General features: G+C 43.9%; 1 protein-coding gene across 2 annotated transcripts in view; it reads left to right on the top strand.

Moving 5' to 3' along the window:
* The window catches only part of PKNOX1 (PBX/knotted 1 homeobox 1), a 255,051-nt gene that overhangs the window by 200,719 nt on the left and 30,421 nt on the right, over positions 1-23,911 (top strand). For both annotated transcript variants that reach the window (XM_069202965.1, XM_069202964.1), the window contains one exon: positions 7,203-7,331. In XM_069202965.1, the coding sequence (XP_069059066.1) occupies positions 7,203-7,331 (129 nt within the window). The remainder of the gene's footprint in view (positions 1-7,202; positions 7,332-23,911) is intronic.

Raw genomic sequence — 23,911 nt, 5'->3', positions numbered from 1 at the left:
CCAGTTTGCTAAAGCTTGTTCTTGTTTTGGCGTGACCCCAGTGAGGGGTCATCGTCACTATTAAAAGTACCGAAATTGAGAGGAAATTTTCCTGATCATTGCCTTTGTCTGTGAAATCAGGATCTAACTGCTGTAATTGTGACCCCTTGGTCCAGGTGATGGGAAGTTGTTTCTGAACACTTGTCAGAATCTTGGGTCCATTTAATCACATGTGCTACTCCTTCCCCTGGTGATGTGTGTCTGTACAGGTTGAGGCAGCGTTGGATGTCAGATTTCGCCGGCCTGTTTTACAGCCGAAGGTTATACTGTGTTTTGCTTGCATGCATTTGGAATCAAATGTGCTGTTTTTCTGTAACCTTGGCGAAAGGTGAGTTTGAATATTCAAGTTTAGTTGCTTTCGAAAAGAAAATTATATAAAACGACATTTCAAACTGCATGCAAAAAACATGGACTAGAATTCATGCACCGTTAATTATTTAATTTTTCAAATTAAAATTCAGATTAAAAGTGAGGTTAAAATTCATCAGAACTTAAAGTAATAGCCTGTAAAAGCCACTTCTTGGATTGAATGATGGCATTTAATCTACAGTGATAGATTTCTTGACACTTTATAAATCAGACAGATGTTAAATGCATAAATCGGGCTTTCTTTGAACAAGCCCACCCAGATAACAACTGCCAACAGTGGAGTCCTGATCCATCTCAAATCTCTGTCCCTCAGTGAAAGAATTAACAACATTTCCCTTTCTTTAAAATGGGACAAAAATATGAAGCTTACCAGAGCCTAAGTACTAGATTTAAAACACAGACTGTTCTCTAAGGCCATCTCCCATCTGTGCTTCAGAGGCTCCCATTGTAGAATTCCCAACCTAAACTCTACAAACACATTTCTGCATTCGGGATGGCATTGATCTCAGATAAGGCTCACAGCCTGGAGAAACCTTTGCTTCAATATATGAAGTGACCATGGAACTGTAGTTCATGTTGGCCAACTGTTTTTGGACAACCCTCTCCCATTTTGATGATTTCACTGTCTCCCTGTACTGATATTAATGCTCTGTGATAACTTAGGTAGCTTAAATTGATGTTGTGGTATAATATTTTGTTATGTTAATTAACCATATAATTCTTCCTCATTCTCTTGCCTATGGACAACTTTAATGTCCCTTTATACATTTTTCATTTTGGATTGATCCAGATTCTCAACTCTTATAGTAAAGGCCTGCAAATTAACTTATTGCTGAGACAGTTCTGCCTTTACACATAGGGGAAGATGTGTAATGTGGCATTAGTACTAAAGTGTTTAAAAACTTTATTTCACAAGTGCCAGAGGCTTGCAAGGGAAATAGTTGTAGGTTTGTGAGCCATTCAGGGCAACATTAAATGCTTTAGCCTTTTAGATGGCTAGGGACTTAGCCACAAAGAGCTCTGACCAATGAGTCAGAATCACAGTGGTCTTAGCTTTGCCACTATGTGGAATCATTCCCTTCTTACCAGACATTCTCATTTCTAAATAATTAAATTGTTTAACACACTTCAGGTCTAGGGCCAGGTGTATGAAAGTCCATTTTGCTTTTCCGAAATAGCGAATTTTAAGAAATCGTTAATTAGGAAATGCAAAATAGTATAGAAGAAAATAGAGATTCGCTAATATTTGTTCCTACAGAGTTGCAGTCGCTATTAGGAAATCACAAATTAAGAAATGCAAAACCAAGGCTGCCTTGGGGCCTATTCACCCCCTTGATCCACCCCCAAAAAAGTGGTGCATGTAAAGCGTACAAATGCCCTAGGGGCATGTGTGTGTGGTACATGGCACTTTAAAAACTGCATTTTTGGTGCTTTTTTTAAAAAAAACTGTCCATGGTCACTATCAACTTGGAGTCGATGGTAATAGCATTTCTCAATTAGGTAATCCTTGGTACATGTGCTTAGGGAATCACAAACATCATGAGTCCCTAAAATTGGACTGCCAATGCCTTTCATACATCTGCAATGGCTATTTCGCATTCACATGCAGTCACATTTACTGATTCGTACCATTTGGGAATGCAAAATGGGTTGATAAATCTGGCCCCTAGTACTGACAATCGATGAACTCATCAAAAGTAGTCATTTTGCCAGGAACTGGCCAGTTTCCTTCTTTTTTCAGGTCCAAGTCATCAACAAAAATTAGCACCAATATTGGTCACCCACAGATTCTGAGATGTCAGCATTTACATCACAAACAACAGTTTCTAAATTGTTGATAAAAACATTAAATAGAGTTGGTGCAAACGCATATACTAGGTGTAAAGAAGTGGCTCCCTGTTGCAGTTACCCCCCACTTTTTGCCTGATACTGATGCTGACTTGACTGAGAAGTGTGCTGGGACCCTGCTAACCAGGCCCCAGCACCAGTGTTCTTTCACCTAAAATGTACCATTGTCTCCACAATTGGCACAACCCTGGCACCCAGGTAAGTCCCTTGTAACTGGTACCCCTGGTACCAAGGGCCCTGATGCCAGGGAAGGTCTCTAAGGGCTGCAGCATGTCTTATGCCACCCTAGGGACCCCTCACTCAGCACAGACACACTGCTTGCCAGCTTGTGTGTGCTGGTGGGGAGAAAATGACTAAGTCGACATGGCACTCCCCTCTGGGTGCCATGCCAACCTCACACTGCCTGTGGCATAGGTAAGTCACCCCTCTAGCAGGCCTTACAGCCCTAAGGCAGGGTGCACTATACCACAGGTGAGGGCATAGGTGCATGAGCACTATGCCCCTACAGTGTCTAAGCAAAACCTTAGACATTGTAAATGCAGGGTAGCCATAAGAGTATATGGACTGGGAGTCTGTCCAAAAACGAACTCCACAGTTCCATAATGGCTACACTGAAAACTGGGAAGTTTGGTATCAAACTTCTCAGAACAATAAACCCACACTGATGCCAGTGTTGGATTTATTAAGAAATGTACACAGAGTGCATCTTAGAGATGCCCCCTGTATTTTACCCAATTGTTCAGTGCAGGACTGACTGGTCTGTGCACGCCTGCTGCTGAGAGACGAGTTTCTGACCCCATGTGGTGAGGGCCTTTGTGCTCTCTGGGGACAGAAACAAAAGCCTGCTCTGGGTGGAGATGCTTCACACCTCCCCCCTGCAGGAACTGTAACACCTAGCAGTGAGCCTGAAAGGCTCAGGCTTCGTGTTACAAAGCCCCAGGGCATTCCAGCTAGTGGAGATGCCCGCCCCCTGGACACAGCCCCCACTTTTGGCGGCAAGTCCAGGAGAGATAATGAGAAAAACAAGGAGGAGTCACTGACCAGTCAGGACAGCCCCTAAGGCAACCTGAGCTGAAGTGACTCTGACTTTTAGGAATCCTCCATCTTGCAGATGGAGGATCCCCCCAATAGGGATAGGAATGTGACCCCCTCCCCTTAGTATTTAAGGGCTTCCCTGAACCTAAGAATTTAGATTCCTGCAACTTAAGAAGAAGAGGACTGCTGAGCTGAAAAACCGCCGCAGAAGAAGAAAGAAGACACCAACTGCTTTGGCCCCAGTCCTACCGGCCTGTCTCCTGCCTTCTAAAGAAACCTGCTCCAGCGAAGCTTTCCCCAGGACCAGTGACCTCTGAATCCTCAGAGGACTACCCTGCTTCAAGAAGACCAAGAAACTCCAGAGGACAGCGGCCCTGTTCCACAAAGACTGCAACTTTGTTTCAGAGGAGCAGATTTAAAGACCCCTGCAATCCCTGCAAGAAGTGGGAGACTTGCAACACTGCACCCGGCGACCCAGACTCGACTGGTGGAGAAACAACGCTACAGGGAGGACCCTCCGGCGACTCCAAGACTGTGAATAACCAAAGTTGTCCCCCCTGAGCCCCCACAGCGACGCCTGCAGAGGGAATCCCGAGGCTCCCCCTGACCGCAACTGCCTGACTCTAAAATCCCGACGCCTGGAGGAGACCCTGCACCTGCAGCCCCCAGGACCTGAAGGATCGGAACTCCAGTGCCGGAGTGACCCCCAGGAGGCCCTCTCCCTTGCCCAGGTGGTGGCTACCCCGAGGAGCCCCCCCCTTGCCTGCCTGCATCGCTGAAGAGACCCCTTGGTCTCCCATTGAAATCTATTGGAAACCCGACGCGTGTTTGCACACTACACCCGGCTGCCCCCGTGCTGCTGAGGGTGTACTTTCTGTGCTGACTTGTGTCCCCCCCTGTGCCCTACAAAACCCCCCTGGTCTGCCCTCCGAATACGCGGGTACTTACCTGCTGGCAGACTGGAACCGGGGCACCCCCTTCTCCATTGAAGCCTATGTGTTTTGGGCACCACTTTGAACTCTGCACCTGACCGGCCCTGAGCTGCTGGTGTGGTAACTTTGGGGTTGCTCTGAACCCCCAACGGTGGGCTACCTTGGACCCCAATTTGAACCCCATAGGTGTTTTACTTACCTGCAAGAACTAACAATAACTTACCTCCCCCAGGAACTGTGAAAATTGCACTGTGTCCACTTTTAAAGTAGCTATATGTGTTTTATGTGAAAAGTATATATGCTATTGTGATTATTCAAAGTTCCTAAAGTACTTACCTGCAATACCTTTCAAATGAGATATTACATGTAGAATTTGAACCTGTGGTTCTTAAAATAAACTAAGAAAATATATTTTTCTATACAAAAACCTATTGGCTTGGAATTGTCTCTGAGTGTGTGTTCCTCATTTATTGCCTGTGTGTATGTACAACAAATGCTTAACACTACTCCTTTGATAAGCCTACTGCTCGACCACACTACCACAAAATAGAGCATTAGTATTATCTCTTTTGCCACTATCTTACCTCTAAGGGGAACCCTTGGACTCTGTGCATACTATTCCTTACTTTGAAATAGTGCATACAGAGCCAACTTCCTACACTAGGTATGCCACTTTCGTTCTGCTAAATGGATCACTCAGTTCACCCTCCTTAGTATACCAAATTCTGGCTCAGTTGTTGGAAAGAAATGACTGTAGAATGTTTACTAATGTTAGAAGAGAGTGTAGTTCACCCAATCCACTGCTGATCTGGGGTCAGCAATATCCTGGCGAAAAATGTTCTGTTTTTTTTTTTTACTTCTGGTATGTATTGATGGTTATTTAGAGTCTGAAACACTGGTCCGCAGACTAAACTCACGTAAACGATAGGAAGGTTGTTGTTTTTCTTCATCAGAAATGCATTTGACAATAGAACTTTGCAAATGATCTTACATCCTTAACCGCTAAAGGAAATGCATCAGTGTTTATTTGAAATAGATTTTGCCTTCTCGGCAGTGCACAGCATGTCGGGTTACAACATGTCACAGGCAAGACAATTTTATCTCCTCCATCTGTCCTGGGTTCATTATTTTCATTTACATTTTAAAAATGTTTAGCATGAAATGGGACCAAAATGGGTCCTCATGATACAGACCAGTAGTTGACCTCAAATCAGGTACATTGAAGCACACTTGGTAGTGACAGAGAACTACAGTATTGAGGAGTCTTTAACATTGTACATGGCGTTGTATAAAGTGGAAACGTATAGGCAGGCGTTGCAATGGTGGATTGTTCTTTGGACACATAATTCTTCCTTCCACAGTTCACCAATCAAAATAATCTAGTCACAGGTGGTGAGTTTTTTTTGCAGACATAAGATGAGTATGTTTCTTTTTCTTGACTCTCTCTCTGTGTGCTATAGAGGGGTTAGATGATGTCTCCTGCGATCTCCACCTTCAGTTCTGCCTTTCTGATTCTCAGCCCTGTATGTTACCATTCACTTTAAGTTAGAGGTAAATATTGAGGAGTACAGGTGAGAGTGCAGACACCTAAAGAATCCCAGATAGTTGGAGGCACTTATTCACTCTCATTGGTAGTTATTCCTGTACAGCGTGATAAGTAGTTTAGATACCTCAAGTGATCTATCATGATACAGCTGCTGGGAACAGGGTCATAGCAGCAAGACTGCCTGCTTCGAGGTTAAGCAGTACATTTCCTCCAAGGCTAGCAAACTGTGACTCTTGCTGGTCTAGAACTAGACATGCTTGAAGGTTGTGGGTTTCAGCACAGATCTATAGTCGTTTTGTGACCTCTTATTCTAGGATCTTTTTGTTCTGGGATGAGAGGTTCGGAGAATCAGTTCAAACTCCTTCTCTTCTACGGGCATGGACTAGTGCTTCGCTGCATTCAGTCAATTTGATAGGAATCTCATCTTTTCTCTTTCTGTTTTCCGTGATTATTGTTACTGGTATTCCCGTTCATCATCTCTACATGTAAGGAAAGTACAAGTTGCTTCTTGTTGGGACTTTTTATATCCTCAGACTTGCAATTGAGAGATTGGTAAGAAGAGTGGAAGCGGGCGGAGTAACGAGCAAAGGAATGAGGATGTTAGTAAGAAGAAACTTCCAAGACCGTGTCTCGAAGTTTGATTTTTATAGGTTCGTGGAATGCAGATGTCCTGCAACTCTTCTTCCTAGTTGCCTTAGTTTTTCCAAGGGCTCAAATTTGGTTGCAAGCCAGGAGACACCTTTCCCAATCTTGTGCAGCAGCTCCCAGAGGGTACGTTGAAAAGGACACCCCCTCTTCAGTGATTCTTCCTCTGCCATGTCTCTCTCTGTACTATTAGCTCTTTCGTTCCCTGTATTGGGCTACCCCTGCCTCTCCCCATTCTTTGTTCTTTCCAGTATTGTGCGGTGGCACCCCTCCGTCCCCCACGGAGCCTGCTCGTTTTAAGCTGGGCCATATGACACCCACAGTGGCACCAGGAGTTTCAAAGAGGAAGACCAAACCCACCTCCACACAGCGCAAAACACTTCTTCTACAGTTATTATGTACCTGGCCTGTTTATGTATAACTTGATTATACACACAGATTACTGCTTCGCTCTGGTTCAGTTCTCCTAAATAATTTAGAGAAGGAATTAGCCTCCCTGCAGTTCCTTCAGGTTTCCTAATCTATGTCAAGACTTTCATTCTATCAAAAATCTGATTGTCTCCGAGGAGAACGAAGTGACCCAGCTTGACAGGTAATTTGCTTTGGTTTATGGAAACCAGAGAATTATTTAATCATTTTATAAAAATCGATGGAGAATGATGCACTGATCTTAAATCTTTCTGTAGAAGAATTTTATTAAGGTAGAGTTGTTCTTCAGGCACAATACTGCATGTTCTTGCATTGCTTTCAAACACTCTCTAAAATTACCTTTTTTCTTTTCATTGTAGCTCCAGCTACAATTAAATCAAGACCTGAGCATCTTGCATCAAGATGACAGCTCTTCGAAGAACAAGCGAGGGGTTCTGCCCAAGCACGCCACAAACGTAATGCGGTCCTGGCTCTTCCAGCACATTGGGGTAAGAAATCTCCAGTAAAAGGTGATATTGGCTGGGTGATTCAAATGTACTCACATTTTGCATATTCCTTGTGTTTTATTGCATAGGGTAGGACACCTTCTAGCTGAGTTTTCAATCTGTGTAGGTCAGCTGCTGGAATTACAGTGTTCCTATCTGTACATTTTATTTTTAGTGCTGTATGTGTGACTTTAATCCCTGAAATGTAGTGTCCCTTTTTTTCAAGTCTCCAGTGCAATGCCAGCATTCTTTTTACTTACTTTGAAAGAGAGATACTTGTGGCGCTATCTTAGATGGTAAACATAGATGCTATGCTACAGTCTGCTACAGTGTGTAGCGGAAGTAGTCTTCATTGTATGTCACAGAGACATTCCTCAGTGCAAATAAACTGTAGTGCCTTATGGCAGACAGCATATCCATTGTGTAGGCGTGTGCTAATCCCTGTGTAGCTATTCATGCTCTGATCTCTTTAATATCACTATAGAGCCAAGGTGACAATCCACGTCTGGAAAGATCCAGGCACACAAAACATATGCTGCAGTACATCGGTCTGGTGGCACCCGTACCCTGGAGTGCTTAGAAGTATTACAAGCAGATTACATTTAAGTGGGGCTCTGAATTCCCTTCTGTATTTCAGGAGTCAGGTTGAAGGAGATACACTGGAAGTTGCTGTGTTGACCCGCAGATTGTTTGAGCCTCACGAAGGAGGTTCTCACATTTTCGTTGAGCTGTGATAAGCAAGTTAACTGAGCCTAGTGAAAAGCCAGAGATAAGAGTTATGTCCATGACATGAAAGGGCAAATATTTGCATTCTAGGAAAACGAGAACGGCATGTTTGTCTTGGGCTTTTTGTAGCTCAAGTTAAGTGTGTTCTGGACTAAAGAAAATGAAAAAATAAAGAATGCATGTATGAGAGCCAAAGGTCACAGTAGTAGGCTTTTGATAGGACCTTGAGACCTACAGAAAAAGTAGGGTTGAGTACAGAAACCATCAACAGAACTAATTTCAGAAGTGAAATTAGGTGTTGGAGTGTGCTCAGGTCTTGGTAAAGTTGAAGTGCATCGAGGCAATCGATCCTGGGAGAAAGTAAAATCCAGATCAGAATCCTGTTCTGGGCTAGTAGAAACGAGAAGTAATGGTGTACTTTAGCAAAAGGTTTACAGAAGCAATACATGAGGAAGAGTCCTGTGAAATCAAGTTCTAGTTAAAACAATTTTAGGTTTTGGATTCTGTGGAACTGAGTTGTGACGGGGAGACCTGCGGAAGTGAGTGCTTAGTTAGGAAAGCTTGGAAAAAAAGATGTGAGGAGGAAAAAAAGACCAAGGTGTTGGGGCCCAAAGGCTTGATTGCAGGTGTAGGACGTTGGCTCTGTATGCACTATTTCAAAGTAAGGAATAGTATGCACAGAGTCCAAGGGTTCCCCTTAGAGGTAAGATAGTGGCAAAAAGAGATAATACCAATGCTCTATTTTGTGGTAGTGTGGTCGAGCAGTAGGCTTATCAGAGGAGTAGTGTTAAGCATTTGTTGTACATACACACGCAATAAATGAGGAACACACGAGACAATTCCAGGCCAATAGGTTTTTGTATAGAAAAATATATTTTCTTAGTTTATTTTAAGAACCACAGGTTCAAGATTTACAAGTAATACTTCAAATGAAAGGTATTTCATGTAGGAACTTTAGGAACTTTGAATTAGCAAAATAGCATATACAGTTTTCACATAAATGACATATAGCTATTTTTTTTTTTTTTGTTTTAAAGATGTTTTTTATTGAGTCAAATACAAGAACATTAACTTAACATTGCCAGGACAGAGATATGCAATTGTGAATATATATGCATAAGGAATATTGTACTTGTAAATGCATATTTAAACATGTACATGAATTAGGCATATACAGCAATATAGTATCAAAGACTCCAAGTTTGAATAAAGAAAGAAGAAAGAAAGAGGGAGAGGGAGAAGAGCTTTAGGGATAGAAAAGGGAATCAAGTGATAGCCATGTGGAGAGAGAGGCAATAGGCATTAGTTACAGCGAATGTAAGATGAAATAAGTATATATAAGAAGAAAAACAGGAAATATATTGACATTTTTTAAAAAGGAGGAGAAAAATCAATTTCCTTCGCAGTGCGTGAGAGATAGTTACTTAATGGCAACCATAGCTGATGACGTTTGAAGAAAGTTCCTGTTGAATCAAGCTTGTAGCTGTCAAGTCTATGATGATAACATACAGAATTCCACCACTGTCTGAGAGTAATGTTCTCTGAAGATTTCCAGTTAGAAGTAATAATAGAGATTGCAATAGAAAGCAAAAGGTCCACCAATTTTCCAAGAGGCCTGAATGAACTCCAGATATCGTGTACGCCTCCCAAAAACAGTAATTCATATGACATTGGTAAGGAGATCTGAGCTATTGCTGAAATGCGAGACCATATTGAGGACCAAAAAGTAGACAGGGATGGACAGGAAAAAAACATGTGAAAGTCAGTACCCTGATGAGTGTGGCAGCGCCAACAATTGTCATTTTGTGCAAGTTTGAATTTGTAAAGGCGTACAGGAGTGTAGAAAAGTCTATTATAAAAAAAATATAGGGTCTGTGTGAGGCTTGCAGTGCGTGCAGTGGAATGTATCTTATACCATATTCTATCCCATAAAGAAGTTGGCCAAACAACACCAAGATCTGATTCCCACAATGTTTCAATAGGTGATTTGAGTCTAGGTGAAACAGACGTTCTTAAAAGTTTATAAATTCCAGCTGCCCTAGGATAATTAGAAGTTACAATCGGGTGTGGAGATGATGCAAGAGAAGAATGATTATGATGTATAAGTTTATTGAGGGTCTCCTGGACTAGAGTAGAAAGAATGATATATTGGGATTTCATGCGAATAGGGAGATTATAAATTGCTGAGAGAGTAGTAAAAGGGATGATAGAGTCTTTATGATATAATTGGGAAATGAGAAGAATACCTTTAGTCATCCAAGCCTTCCAACACAAGGTTTTACCTTGTTTCCTGAGCGAACTATTGTGCCAAATAGGACTGTTAAAGAATTGATTAATGGGAGTAAGATGCAAAATAAAAAAAGGTTTCAGTAAGTTGACTGAATGGGAGATAGTGGTGGGCAACCAGAATTTTGGGGGGTTAGACATAAATATAATGTGTTTATGGGAAAAGGGAGAAATGAATGTTTCTTCCAAAGAGAACCATAGCTTTTTAGGGGCATCATTGAGTGTAGATAAATAGGGATGTATTTGCTTAATGCAAAAAGATTTGTGATAAGTTATAAAGTCAGGGAAATTAACTCCACCTTGTACTGTAGGAAGTTTTAATTTCGAGAGAGAGATTCAGGATTGTTTACCGTTCCACAGGAACTTGGATAGAATTTTATCAATTGAACTAAAAAATAGTTTAGGTATCTTAATAGGAAGCATCATAAGGAAGAATTTAATGATAGGGAGAAGCATCATCTTAATGGTGTCCAAGCTGCCCCACCACGTGAGATATAACGGAGACCATTTCTGTGTGAGATCTACAAGCTTTGCCGATAGGATTTCTAAATTAGTCCTTAATGTATCCTTGAGAGTAGTGCAGTACCACACCCCCAGGCATTTCATCTTAGAAGAATTCCAAGATAATCCTGCATCAAGGAATACAGAGCCAGTGCAATGAGCATTAAGTTGTAAGACCACTGTTTTGTCTATATTAAGTTTATAGCCAGATACATCAGAATATAAGTTGAGGTCATGCAGAAATGCAGGAAGAGAAGTGTCAGGGTGAGACATGAACAAAAGAATATCATCAGCATATGCCATAAATTTGATGTGTGCATTATTAATTTGAAACCGCGTAAATTGTTCAGACGTTTTTAATTGGTATAGAAAAGGTTCGAGAGCCAAAATAAATAGTAAAGGAAATAATGGGCATCCCTGACGAGTACCCCTTTTAAGAGGGAAAAAAGGAGATCGGATACCGTTTGTTATAACCGAGGAACATGGTGAGGAATAAAGAATGGATATAAAATGTCGGAATTTAGTACCTAGTCCATGCCATTCCAATGCTTTCGACAAGAAACCCCAGTAGACCCTATCAAAGGCCTTTTCTGCATCCAATGATAAAGCTGCCAGAGGAATCTTAAGTTTAGATGCCTTGTTAATAATATTTTAAAAAGTACGGGAATTATCTGCTACATTTCTATTAGGGATAAAACCAGATTGATGAGAATCAATATGGTCAGGTATATATGGGAGTAAACGGAGAGCTAAAACTTTGGCATAGAGTTTACAATCAGTATTAATTAAAGATATGGGTCTATAATTTTTTACAGTCAGTCGCATCCCGATCTTTTTTGGGAATAAGACAAATCATTGCCTCCGTAAATAAGCCAGATGCAGAACCTGACATTATAAAATGATTAAGTAATTGAAAGAGTTTGGGGAAAAGAGACTTAGCATACTGAATAAAGAATTCTACTGTGAAGCCATCTGGGCCTGGAGCCTTACCCTTGGGGAGAGATTGTAAAGCTGTATATAGATCGGTAAGTTGTAGGGGTTGGTCTAAAGATGAGAGGTCAATCTGCAATGGGTCCCTTGGTTTGAGATTAGAGAACTATTGGTTGAGAGATTCAACTGTTGGTATGTGTTCTGGAGTGTACAGGTCCTTATAGTAAGAAGCGAAACACAATGCTATATCTTTATCTCTAAAGTGTTTAACACCATTGTTATCTGTGATAGATTTAATTGTTGTTTTTTCTTTTCTTTGTTTCAAATATCGAGCTAGAAGAGAACCAGCTTTATTGTTGCCACCATAATATCTGGCATTTATTTTCAGGAGGGTGCTGCATGCTTGTTCAGTGGTATATTGGTTAAACTCCATTTTAGCTGAGACTAATGCTTCAAGATGTGATTTACTAGTTTTGTGATTATATAGTATTCATGTTCTAGGGACTTTATATTTTCAAGGATGGATGTCGATTTTTGTTGAGCAGACTTTTTTTTTGAGTGAGCGTAACTTATGATAAAACCCCTAGAGGCTGCTTTGAATGCATCCCACACAAAATGAAATGATAGTTGATCACTATCGTTGATGTGAAAGTATTCTTCTATAAACTTACTGTAGGAAGCGATAAAAGTAGCATCTGAAAGTAGAGAGTTATTAAACCTCCATGAAGATGTTTTAGAACCATTAAGAAAAAGATCAAGGTCAGTAATCACAGGTGCGTGATCTGAGATCAAAATAGCACCGATTTCAGAGTTGACCATATGTTGCAATAAACCTTTACTCAGAAAGATATAATCAAGCCTGGAATGGGAATGGTGGGTAGGAGAATAAAAAGAGTATTCCAAGAGGTCGGGATTGCATAGTCTCCAGGAATCAGAGAGAGAATGGTGTAAAATAAAGTTTTTAAAAGCTTTGTGGGAGGCATGTGGAATGAAACGTGACGTGGAACGTCTGTCCAAAAATGGATCGAGAATTTGGTTGCAGTCACCGCCTATTAGTAAATTGTTTGAGGAATGTTCAGAGACAATATGTGAAAGATTCTTCCAAAAGTTTGGATCTGGATGTGTGGGGCCGTATATATTAAGGATAGTAAGAGAAATATTGTCAATTGTAAATGTAACAAGTACCCAGCGACCTTCTGTATCTTGATGCTATGAAATTATGGTAGGTTTGAGAGATTTATGAGTATAATTACCCCATTTTTGTTTGTGATGGAAGGGGAGTAGAAAATGTCCCCCACCCATTGTTTTTTAAGCTTAATTGCCTCAGAGTCGTTGAGGAGAGTCTCTTGCAACAAAGCAATGTGGCATTTCAAACGAGCTAGGTGAGATAAGACACGCTGACATTTAATGGGGTGTTTAAGCCCCTTAACATTCCAAGTAACAGTTCTAAGTTGCATAACAAGAAGTATTAATAAACAACTGCTGTAACAATGAAAAAACTAGGCATATCAATTTTGCAAAAGCAAAGAAATGAGGAAGAAACAAGATAGTAAAGAAAAAGAAAAGGAGGAAGATGACCTCCAGAAGTTGTATATACATGGATGTGGCAATACAGGGACTAAAGTCCACGAAAGCTAAAAAAAAAACAAGCTAGAAAGTGAATACCCCGAAAGGTAGAGGGACAGCGGAAAACCTGAAAAGACAGGCAAGAGTGGCTTCAGCACAAGAAAAGTGATATTAGATATTAAAACATATGAAGGCGAGTTTCATGGAAGAAAAAAAAAACATACAAACGAAAAATGTACCATTCAGGAGACCAAATAATGTAATAACTACAGTAAAGGACTGTGACATGAAAAACAATAAAAATCAAAGCTTAACAGTGGAACGTGTAGGAGAACAGTTTGGATGGTGAGAAAGGGATACGGTTGGGAAAGGAACATGAGGATTGTACAAAGAACACTATCTAAAAAAAAAATATATATATATATATATAAGAAAATAAGAAGATGCAGATGTGGAAAACCATGGATATAAATAATAAACATAACCATTACTATAAAACTGTCCAAAACAAACAAAAAAAAAGGACATTAAAGACAAATTAAATTATATCTTCAAGTAATTGCAGATGCTCCTAGTTCCATTGCTTCTGTTTTGTGTTGGTTAATAAACGTTTGTAGTGCTGAAGGTTCCTCAAACGAGTAAGATTTGTCCTTGAATGTAATTTTGAAAAGGCATGGGTGAAGAAGACCATATCGAATATTCAAGGATTTGAGTTGTGGACGTAAGTCCAAAAACTGTTTGCGACGTGCAGCTGTAGCAGGAGAGAAGTCTTGTGTGAAAAATACTTTATGACCTGACCATAGCAAAGAGCCCATCTTTTTGGCTTCCAAGAGTATTAGCATCAAGTCAGTAAATTGGAGAAAGAGAATAATAATTCCTCTAGGATGTACATTTAGCTATTTTAAAACTAGACAGTGCAATTTTCAACAGTTCCTGGGGAGGTACGTGTTTGTTAGTTTTTGCAGGTAAGTAAACCACCTATGGGGTTCAAGTTTGGGTCCTAGGTAGCCCACCGTTGGGGGTTCGGAGCAACCCCAAAGTTACCAAACCAGCAGCTCAGGGCCGGTCAGGTGCAGAGGTCAAAGTGGTGCCCAAAACATATAGGCTTCAATGGAGAAGGGGGTGCCCCGGTTCCAGTCTGCCAGCAGGTAAGTACCCGTGTCTTCGGAGGGCAGACCAGGGGGGTTTTGTAGGGCACCGGGGGGGGGCACAAGTCCACACAAAAAGTACACCCTCAGCAGCACGGGGCGGCCGGGTGCAGTGTGCAAACAAGCGTCGGGTTCGCAAATAGAAATCCATGGGAGACAAAGGGGTCTCTTCAGCGATGCAGGCAGGCAAGGGGGGGGCTCCTCGGGGTAGCCACCACCTGGGCAAGGGAGAGGGCCACCTGGAGGTCGCTCCTGCACTGGAAGTCGGATCCTTCAGGTCCTGGGGGCTGCGGGTGCAGTGTCTTTCCCAGGCGTCGGGTCTTTGAAGCAGACAGTCGCGGTCAGGGGGAGCCTCGGGATTCCCTCTGCAGGCGTCGCTGAAGGGGCTCAGGGGGGTCAACTCTGGCTACTCACGGTCTCGTAGTCGCCGGGGAGTCCTCCCTGTGGTGTTTGTTCTCCTCAAGTCGAGCCGGGGGCGTCGGGTGCAGAGTGCAAAGTCTCACGCTTCCGGCGGGAAACGTGTGTTGTTTCAAAGTTGCTTCTTTGTTGCAAAGTTGCAGTCTTTGGGGAACAGAGCCGCTGTCCTCGGGAGTTCTTGGTCCTTCTAGATGCAGGGTAGTCCTCTGAGGCTTTAGAGGTTGCTGGACCCTGGGAACGCATCGCTGGAGCAGTGTCTTTAGAAGTGGGGAGACAGGCCGATAGAGCTGGGGCCAAAGCAGTTGGTGTCTCCGTCTTCTCTGCAGGTTTTTCAGTTCAGCAGTCCTCTTCTTCTTAGGTTGCAGGAATCTAGTTTCCTAGGTTCTGGGGAGCCCCTAAATACTGAATTTAGGGGTGTGTTTAGGTCTGGGAGGGCAGTAGCCAATGGCTACTGTCCTTGAGGGTGGCTACACCCTCTTTGTGCCTCCTCCCTGAGGGGAGGGGGGCACATCCCTATTCCTATTGGGGGAATCCTCCAAAATCAAGATGGAGGGTTTCTAAAGGCAGGGGTCACCTCAGCTCAGGACACATTAGGGGCTGTCCTGACTGGTGGGTGACTCCTCCTTGTTTTTCTCATTATCTCTCCTGGACTTGCCGCCAAAAGTGGGGGCTGTGTCCAGGGGGCGGGCATCTCCACTAGCTGGAGTGCCCTGGGGCATTGTAACATGAAGCCTGAGCCTTTGAGGCTCACTGCTAGGTGTTACAGTTCCTGCAGGGGGGTGGTGTGAAGCACCTCCACCCAGAGCAGGCTTTTGTTTCTGTCCTCAGAGAGCACAAAGGCCCTCACCACATGGGGTCAGAAACTCGTCTCTCAGCAGCAGGCTGGCACAGACCAGTCAGTCCTGCACTGAACAATTGGGTAAAATACAGGGGGCATCTCTAAGATGCCCTCTGTGTGCATTTTTTAATAAATCCAACACTGGCATCAGTGTGGGATTATCATTCTGAGAAGTTTGATACCAAACTTCCCAGTATTTAGTGTAGCCATTATGGTGCTGTGGAGTTCGTTTTTGACAGACTCCCAGACCATATACTCTTATGGCTACCCTGCACTTACAATGTCTAAGGTTTTGCTTAGACACTGTAGGGGCATAGTGCACATGCACCTATGCCCTCACCTGTGGTATAGTGCACCCTGCATTAGGGCTGTGAGGCCTGCTAGAGAGGTGACTTACCTATGCCACAGGCAGTGTGAGGTTGGCATGGCACCCTGAGGGGAGTGCCATGTCGACTTTGTCATTTTATCCCCACTAGCACACACAAGCTGGCAAGCAGTGTGTCTGTGCTGAGTGAGGGGTCCCTAGGGTGGCATAAGACATGCTGCAGCCCTTAGAGACCTTCCCTGGCACCAGGGCCCTTGGTACCAGGGGTACCAGTTACAAGGGACTTACCTGGGTGCCAGGGTTGTGCCAGTTGTGGAGACAAATGTACATTTTAGGTGAAAGAACACTGGTGCTGGGGCCTGGTTAGCAGGGTCCCAGCACACTTCTCAGTCAAGTCAGCATCAGTATCAGGCAAAAAGTGGGGGGGTAACTGCAATAGGGAGCCATTTCTTTACAGCAGGTATCTAGACATTCTTAAAAGACGCGACTGGGGTGAGGCTTTGGAAATTCCAGGAAAAGTATTTACAAACACTAAGCGGAGATATCCCTGGGAAGTCCTGGAATGACATATGGTCTGACATCACTGGTGAATTCAAAAGTATACCGCGTAGAGTATGCTCTTATAAATATTATATGAGTGTACTGGGGAGAGGTTACATCAGATTCACATAACCACTTCTAACATATGCTGGAGATGCTCAAAGGAAAAAGGGACTATGACACGGATATGTTAGGAATGCTTCAACTTAACTTTCTTCTGGACAGACACTGAGCCGTATCTAAGGCGTACTTTGTTACAATGTATCAGCCCATCCAGGGATAATGTTACTGTGGCTACTGAATGGAAACCTTCGGGAGAATAACCCATGCATTGCTGTAGCAAATGCTGGGCACAGCTGGGATCGTCATAGCCCTGTGTTGGAAGAAAAAAGCACCCTTAGCATAGCACAGTGGTTTGGGAAACATCAGCAGTTATTAGCATCCGAAAAACATACTCATGATCTCAACAAATCCGAAAGGAAATTGACCAAAACCTTGTCACCTCTGTTAGCTGTATGTCCAGAATGGAACTTCTCTGACTCTTACCCCTAGATTAAGGAGTCTCCAACTCTTTACTAGACCTATAAGGCCCCAGCAAAAGAAGGGTTACTAAGTGAGGGTCTAAGTCGGAGTTTGGACAACTAGATTTACTATTTGCCATTGTAATTGAAGCTATGTGTGTGCAACTACTGACTACAGAAGAGATCAGGGAGGTGGAACGGGGGGAAACGTTATTTCAGTGTTGTTTGCATTAAAACCTCCAACGAAGTGATGCAAGTAAAAAGACAAAGGTATATGTTTGTTTTTTAATGATGGGCCCAGCATTAGAGTTTCATGGTAAACACAAAGACACCCAGTCAAGCTTGTAGTCCGCCAGTGGAGCAGTAAGAGAAATAAGAGGTAATTGGAGGTAGGTTCTAGGTGAGTTACCTAAGGTTACAGGTTCCCTAGTTTGAGGATGCGAGTAATAAGACCTGAGGCCAAGGATTGGACAGACCTAAAACGTATTCTGAGGTAGCATACCTAGGAGGGCGATCTAGGGTAAGCGGCAGACCTAACTGCAAAGTTTCAGGGAAATAGCATGAGAAAGCAAGATCCAAGCTAGGAGACATGAGGAAGTAAAAAAGAAAACTTTAGAGATGGCCTCCTCATAAAAAGGGCCAAATAATTTCTTGCATTGTTCATGTATTCCTGGCATGGGTAGCAGATTTGAACTTAGTTAAGCAGTTTTTTTTATATAGACTTGGTCCGCAACATGTAGTTTGCTACTCCGGTCTCTGTTCCTGAATGTCAGTGAAGATCACATGATTGAAAAGTAAAATTATTTACGTTAATTATTGGATTTCCATTGTTGAATCCTCCACTTAAATAATGACTAATACTCAGAAACAAGAACAGTGAACTAGAGAAAGGTACCAATTAGTCTGAGCTCATTAGTCCTCATCCAAGGACCACGATGAATTGCAGAAATGTGCCCTTTGTGATACCAGGAACAATCCACAGCACACATTCATCACTAGACAATGCTGATGCATGACTTTCATCCTTCCAAGATTTAAAATAGAGACTGAGGAAAAATTAAAAACTGTAAATCACCTGAATTGTGTTTCTTTTTTTTTTTTTAAGAGTGTCTTTCTTTCACATATAAGTATCACTATGAATACCACATAACTCAATGAGGAGCATCGGAGGGGAATTAGGTTAACTTCATTTCAGCTAGCAAAAGGTGGGAGGTGTCAGTGTGGGTGTGCTTTGAAGCAGATCTAAATATTTCTTAGTTTTAGTGACTGTTCCACGGGAGAAGTAGGAGGAGAAAACAGTGGCTTAACGAAATTGGAGAGGGCCCCCCTGCAAAGAACATGGACGGGCTTCCCTCAGGACTCAATCAGGAGCTCTCAGGCCACTATATTGTGCTGAAGAGGCCTGCTGGAGCTCAGGCCCCACACCACAGGGGCTATGGTGTATTTGTTATGCCACTGCTTGAAAATAGTGGATTGTTCTAGGATCTTCAACATAGGAGGAGATATTGAGGGAATACTCATTCACTGAATATATGCATGGATAAACCTGCATCTCAGACGTGTTTGTTGTAGTCACTAGCTTGATTGTCAGGGCTGCAACTAGCCTGGTAAGAAAGGTACGAAGAAGAGAAAATTACCAAGCCATGTGCATATCTTACATTCATAATTGCCTGACCATCACCGTCCATCCAATTTGAGTGGTGTATATTCACACCACTTTCACAAAATGAAACCAAGAGTGTAGCTCTGAGGGACTCTGCTGCTTGGAAGTCAGCATTTTGTAAATCCGCTGTGAGGCCCCATGCTTATTTTCCTTTTTGTTTTATAATCTTTTACTTGAAAATGTTGCTGGATAGAAAATATATTCCAAAATCTACCTGGTAGTGGGTATTCTTCCTCCAGATGCATCCATTTTACAGGGACCCAAGATTTCCTTTGTGTCTTAGATATTCTCTGCATCCTCATTCCATCTCTAAAGTTTCACAACCTCCGCTAATTGATCATGTTGGGTCTGTCCTGTCTTCATGAACATGATTAAAACTGGAACCAAACCAGAACCTCCAGAAGTGGTGTATGTCAGTTTAGCGGACTGGCACCCATCTACAACGATTTACGCCGGACGCTGGGATAGGTGCTGTCCATCCTGCCATGCAGATCCGTTACAGAAAAAGTTGTTGGATGTTTTGCTTTTTGTGCTGTCTCTAGCCCAGCAAGGACATGCCGTGAGTGCTGTTAAATGTTTTTTGTCCTCCCTTTCAGCTATCTTGCATTTATTGCACCAGCCGTCCTATTGAAATGACCTGTTAGGGTGTATTTTCTTGAGTGTCTGGTTCATATGTTTCCAACCAAGCCTTTCGTGATGCCATTGTGGGACCTAAATTTGGTTCTCACCTTCCTTACATGTAACCCATTTGAGCCAATGCACAGCTATCCTTTGCGTCTACTGACTCTCAAAACAGTCTTTCTCATAGTGATAACTTCAGCTCATTGCATGAGTGACCTAGAAGCTTTTTCCATTCATCCACCCTACACCACCTTTTTCCCCGGACAAACTGGTGTTGTGGACTAGTGGCATTCCTTCAGAAGGTTGTGACTCCTTTATATGTTGTACAATCCATCACCCTTCCAGCTTTCTTTGCTCCACCTTAACCCTACAAAGAGGAGAGGATTGAGAGCTTGAGCTTGTTTTTTTAAGAACACATTTAATTAGGTTTCTATACACATGTAAGATATTCAGAGATACCCGACATGAGCTGAAAGCATAATTTCAAGAATGTGTGGATACCATAAAACATAAAGGTATACCAATAAGAGAAACAACTTTCGCAGCCTATCCCCCCTCCTTCCTCTTCCCCCTAATCATCCCCTTGTCGACCAGTGGCTGACAATCAGTGCTTGGGAACCCCATTTCTCTCTCTCAAACTTAGGATTGAATATTATCGTCGGCCCTGGGATCATAAGGGCGTATTGGGTCCAGAGCAATTCCCCTGTAATCAGTCCGTCGCTGCCAGATCTTATGGCATTTCTGCAGACAGCCCCGGGATTTGTACACAGCTACCTCAATATGCTTTGGTCCATCCCCCGTTTACAGGCCGCAATTGGAGACGGGGCTTCCGCCTTCCAATATTTGCCTACATCCTGCTTGGTAAGTGTAAGGCCTGGAAATAGGAGAGTACTTTTATACCTTTTCCCCACAAAGTCCTTCGTAATATGAAGCAGAGCCACTTTAGGTTCTCATGGTATCGCCCAGGAGAGAACCTCACCAAGACAGGAGAATATTCTGCGCCAAAATGGCTGCAGTGCAAGGCATTTCCAAACCGAATGTAGGAAAGTGCCATCAGCCACACCACATTGGAGGCCCATGGGTGAAGCCACCAGGCCCACATGCCACAAGCGGTAGCAGGTATAATAGGCCTTGTGCAGATATTTGAATTGGATGAGGCGGAGGTGGGTCAAGACTGAGGCTCCCCTGAGAGCCCCCAGAGCCTCAGCCCAATCATCATTGTCCAGGTCTTGTTCCCATGCCACCCTGAGACTGTATAGTGTGCTGGTACTATGATTGACTAGGGTCTGGTAAATTTGAGTTATTTTGTGCGACTCAAGGTCTCCCAACAGGATCCTGCTCTCAACGGAGTTAAACTCTAGGAGGTCCCGAAGGTGTCTTCTATAAGACATCAAGGCATGTTGGAGCCTGGAGGTATCAGTGGAATTGTCTTCGGTGGAGGGTATATTCCAATTGGAGGCCTTGATATGATTTCAGCACCCTCCCCTGCTTGACATCTCCCATGGCTGAGATGCTGATTATGTCCCAGGATCGAAATCCCTCCAGCTGGGATACCTGAGGCAACATGCTGTCATGCCAGAGGGGTGTCTCCTCCATCAGGTGACCCCGCCATCTCAAGCCCCTGGAGGGCACTTCCCCAGAGTTCCAGGACCACTTGAGTAGCATCTGGCAGGGCCCCTGCCACCACAGAGATATGACAGGATAGGTTTGCTGCCCTTAGGCTGTTTTTCCAGAGCCTATGGAGGATCCTCTTGTGGCCCATACCACTAGTCATTATTGACTAACAGAAGGGAGGTGGGGAGTAGGCATAAATGGTGATTGTGGCGATACCTCCACTGTAGGTCGACAGAAAGCAGGTCCTGAGAGTAACCAGGGATAGCCCACCCACCGCCCACCACCACCACTCCACTCCACTCCACCCACCCCAAAGGAACCCTCCAAGAATGGAATCGAGCTGCCTGAATCACGTGTGGGGTATTGGGCAGGGGGTAGTTCTGTAGAGAGTACAGTAAGCGGTGAAGGAACACCATTTCGAATATGGTTGATCTGCCCATCAGCGAAAGAGGAAAATGCGACCAGGTCCCAACCTCATTCTTCACTCTAGCCAGTGAAGGGGACACATTTTTATCCCACGCCAATGTTCGATCTGGGGAAAACGAACACCCCCAGATATTTAAACCCACCAACTGTGCATGTCAGGCCAGAGGCCTACTCGGTGGGCCCACTACAGCCATTGACCGGGAAGACTTGGGATTTAGTGGCATTCATGTGGAGGCCCAACGTCTCCCTGAAGACCTGCATAATTTGTACAATGTGTCGTCTTTGGATCTCTTAAGGAAGAATAGGATGTCATCAGCGTAAACAGCGATTCTTTCAGAGAATCCGGGACCCCGTTCGAACTTGCACACCCGGGCACCATTCTCACCCCCATCTCGAGGGGCTCTATAGCCAATGCAAAAAGGAGTGAGGAGAGAGAGAGGACACCCCCTGTCTCATCCCCCAGAAAGGGCCTCAACAGCCACCCTGACTGAGGCATACAAGTCAGTGTAGAGAAGTCGTACGTACAAGAGGAATTTGTGACTGACATTTAACCACTGCAAAAGGGCAAAGAGATAGTCCCATTCCACAGAATCAAATGCTCTGTCCATATCTACGCAAAGCAGTGCCTCCTGCCTTTCATGGTGCGGAGCAGTGGCAAGCACATTATGGACTCAATAGAGATTTTCTTGTGGCCCGGTGAGGCATGAAGCCAGACTGTTTTAAATATGTGTCGCAAGGTTGCCTGCCAGTGTCTTGGCAAGAAGCTTTTCCTTGGTATTAAGAAGGGCAATTGGACGATACAACGTCTTCTCCTCCGGTGGCCTGCCTGGTTTTAGAAATATGACTATCTCGGCCTGGTGCCAGTCCAGCAGGAGGGGCACCCCCTGAAGTGCGGCCTGAAGTTTGTTTAGGAGATGGGTGACCAGTCGTGGCATAAAATGCCACGGGGAGAGACCCCACTGAAACTTTGGCCTCACAGGCCCCACACGGATGTGGAGGGTGATGGGGGAGTGATCGGACAGATCGCATGTCAGAACGTCTGTCTACGCTGCCCTTTGGGTATATGTGGTGGGTAGAAAGAAGTTGAGTCAGGAAAATGAGCCATGTGACTGGGAGGTGTCTGAATATGCAATGTCTGCTGGGTGATGAGCTCTTCATATATCAGTCAAGCTAAGGGCGGTGGAAAGAGTGGTGAGTCTAGACTTCCCAGTGTCCACAGCCCGCCTCCGACACTCCACTTGTCTACGTGAGGGTCCATGACAGCATTGCACTCATCGCCAAAAACCTTTAAGCCCTGAGGAAAATTCTCCCAAATATGCAGCACCAAGGCCACAAAAGACTCCCCCAATGGCAGGGGTGTAAGGGGGCGTGTAGAAGCATCTGATAGAGATGGGGTACCCTTGGATGGATCCAGTAATTACCACGTGATGACCTCTGTGATCTGTCCAGGTTCTGGTGTGTCGGAAGGGGTCCCTTTACGTCTGAATTTGCATGCGCCCCTGGTGAACCCCGAGTGGTAAAGTCGATCAAAGCCATATCTTGCCAGGCAAGGGACTCCGGAACCAAGAAGATGTGTCTCTTGTAATAGTAGGACATCTGCCCCTATCCTTTTGGCATGCCTCAGTACAGCCCCTCTTTTTTTTTTGGTCCACCAGGCATCAGATATTCCAGGACACAAAGCGGAGAAGGCCCGAAGGGATATTAACACTCATACTGTATGTGTATGGACCGATCGGGGACGACACAGAGGTGGGACAAAAGTAGCTGGGTGGGTGGTAGGCGAGCCCCAGAACATACAAACCATACAACAAATGACCCTCCCCAATAACTCACAAACCATGAAGCCCCCGGTGGGGGACCCCTGGGACACTCATCTACCCTCCATCCCAACAAGAAAAGAACGTTGATGTATATGAACTAATTGCTTCTGTGGCAGGCGGTGGAAGGATTTAGAGACCACACTGCAATTATAAAAATCACAACATGATACCACAACCCACGTCTGTGAGATAGGAGCAAAATGGATTGGAGACAAGAAAGATCACCCCAAGGCCGTGCCACTGCAATGATCAAGGCATTTTGTCCCTCCTAGAAGACCTCCAGGAGGGCCATGATCTATATTTGCATTTTGATGGAGTCTTGGTAGGGTGTTCTCTATTCTCTCCCTGTGATGAATCCAAATTGAATCAAGGCGGGGTGTGGCTTCAGCTGTACTTTTTCGTCGGCCTAGCAGAACACCTCTTCAGAGGAGCCAAAGAAGTATGTTTTAGAATTAAACACTATCGGAAGCTGTGCAGGGATATTGGACCTTAACCTGCCAGAGGCGTTGTTTAGCAGCCGTGAAGGACTGCCGACTGCTGCTGCTGTTGGCTTGTGTAGTCTGGGAAGATCATTATGTGGTGCAACTAAAACAAAAGCTTGTCCTGGAATCTGGCGAACGTAAGTATAGCGTTGCAGTCCA

The sequence above is a fragment of the Pleurodeles waltl genome, chromosome 8, assembly GCF_031143425.1.
Source record: "Pleurodeles waltl isolate 20211129_DDA chromosome 8, aPleWal1.hap1.20221129, whole genome shotgun sequence".
NCBI classification, from domain to species: Eukaryota; Metazoa; Chordata; class Amphibia; order Caudata; family Salamandridae; genus Pleurodeles; species Pleurodeles waltl.
Note: the sequence above shows the minus strand (reverse complement) of the source record. Positions and strands in the feature narration are given on the sequence as shown.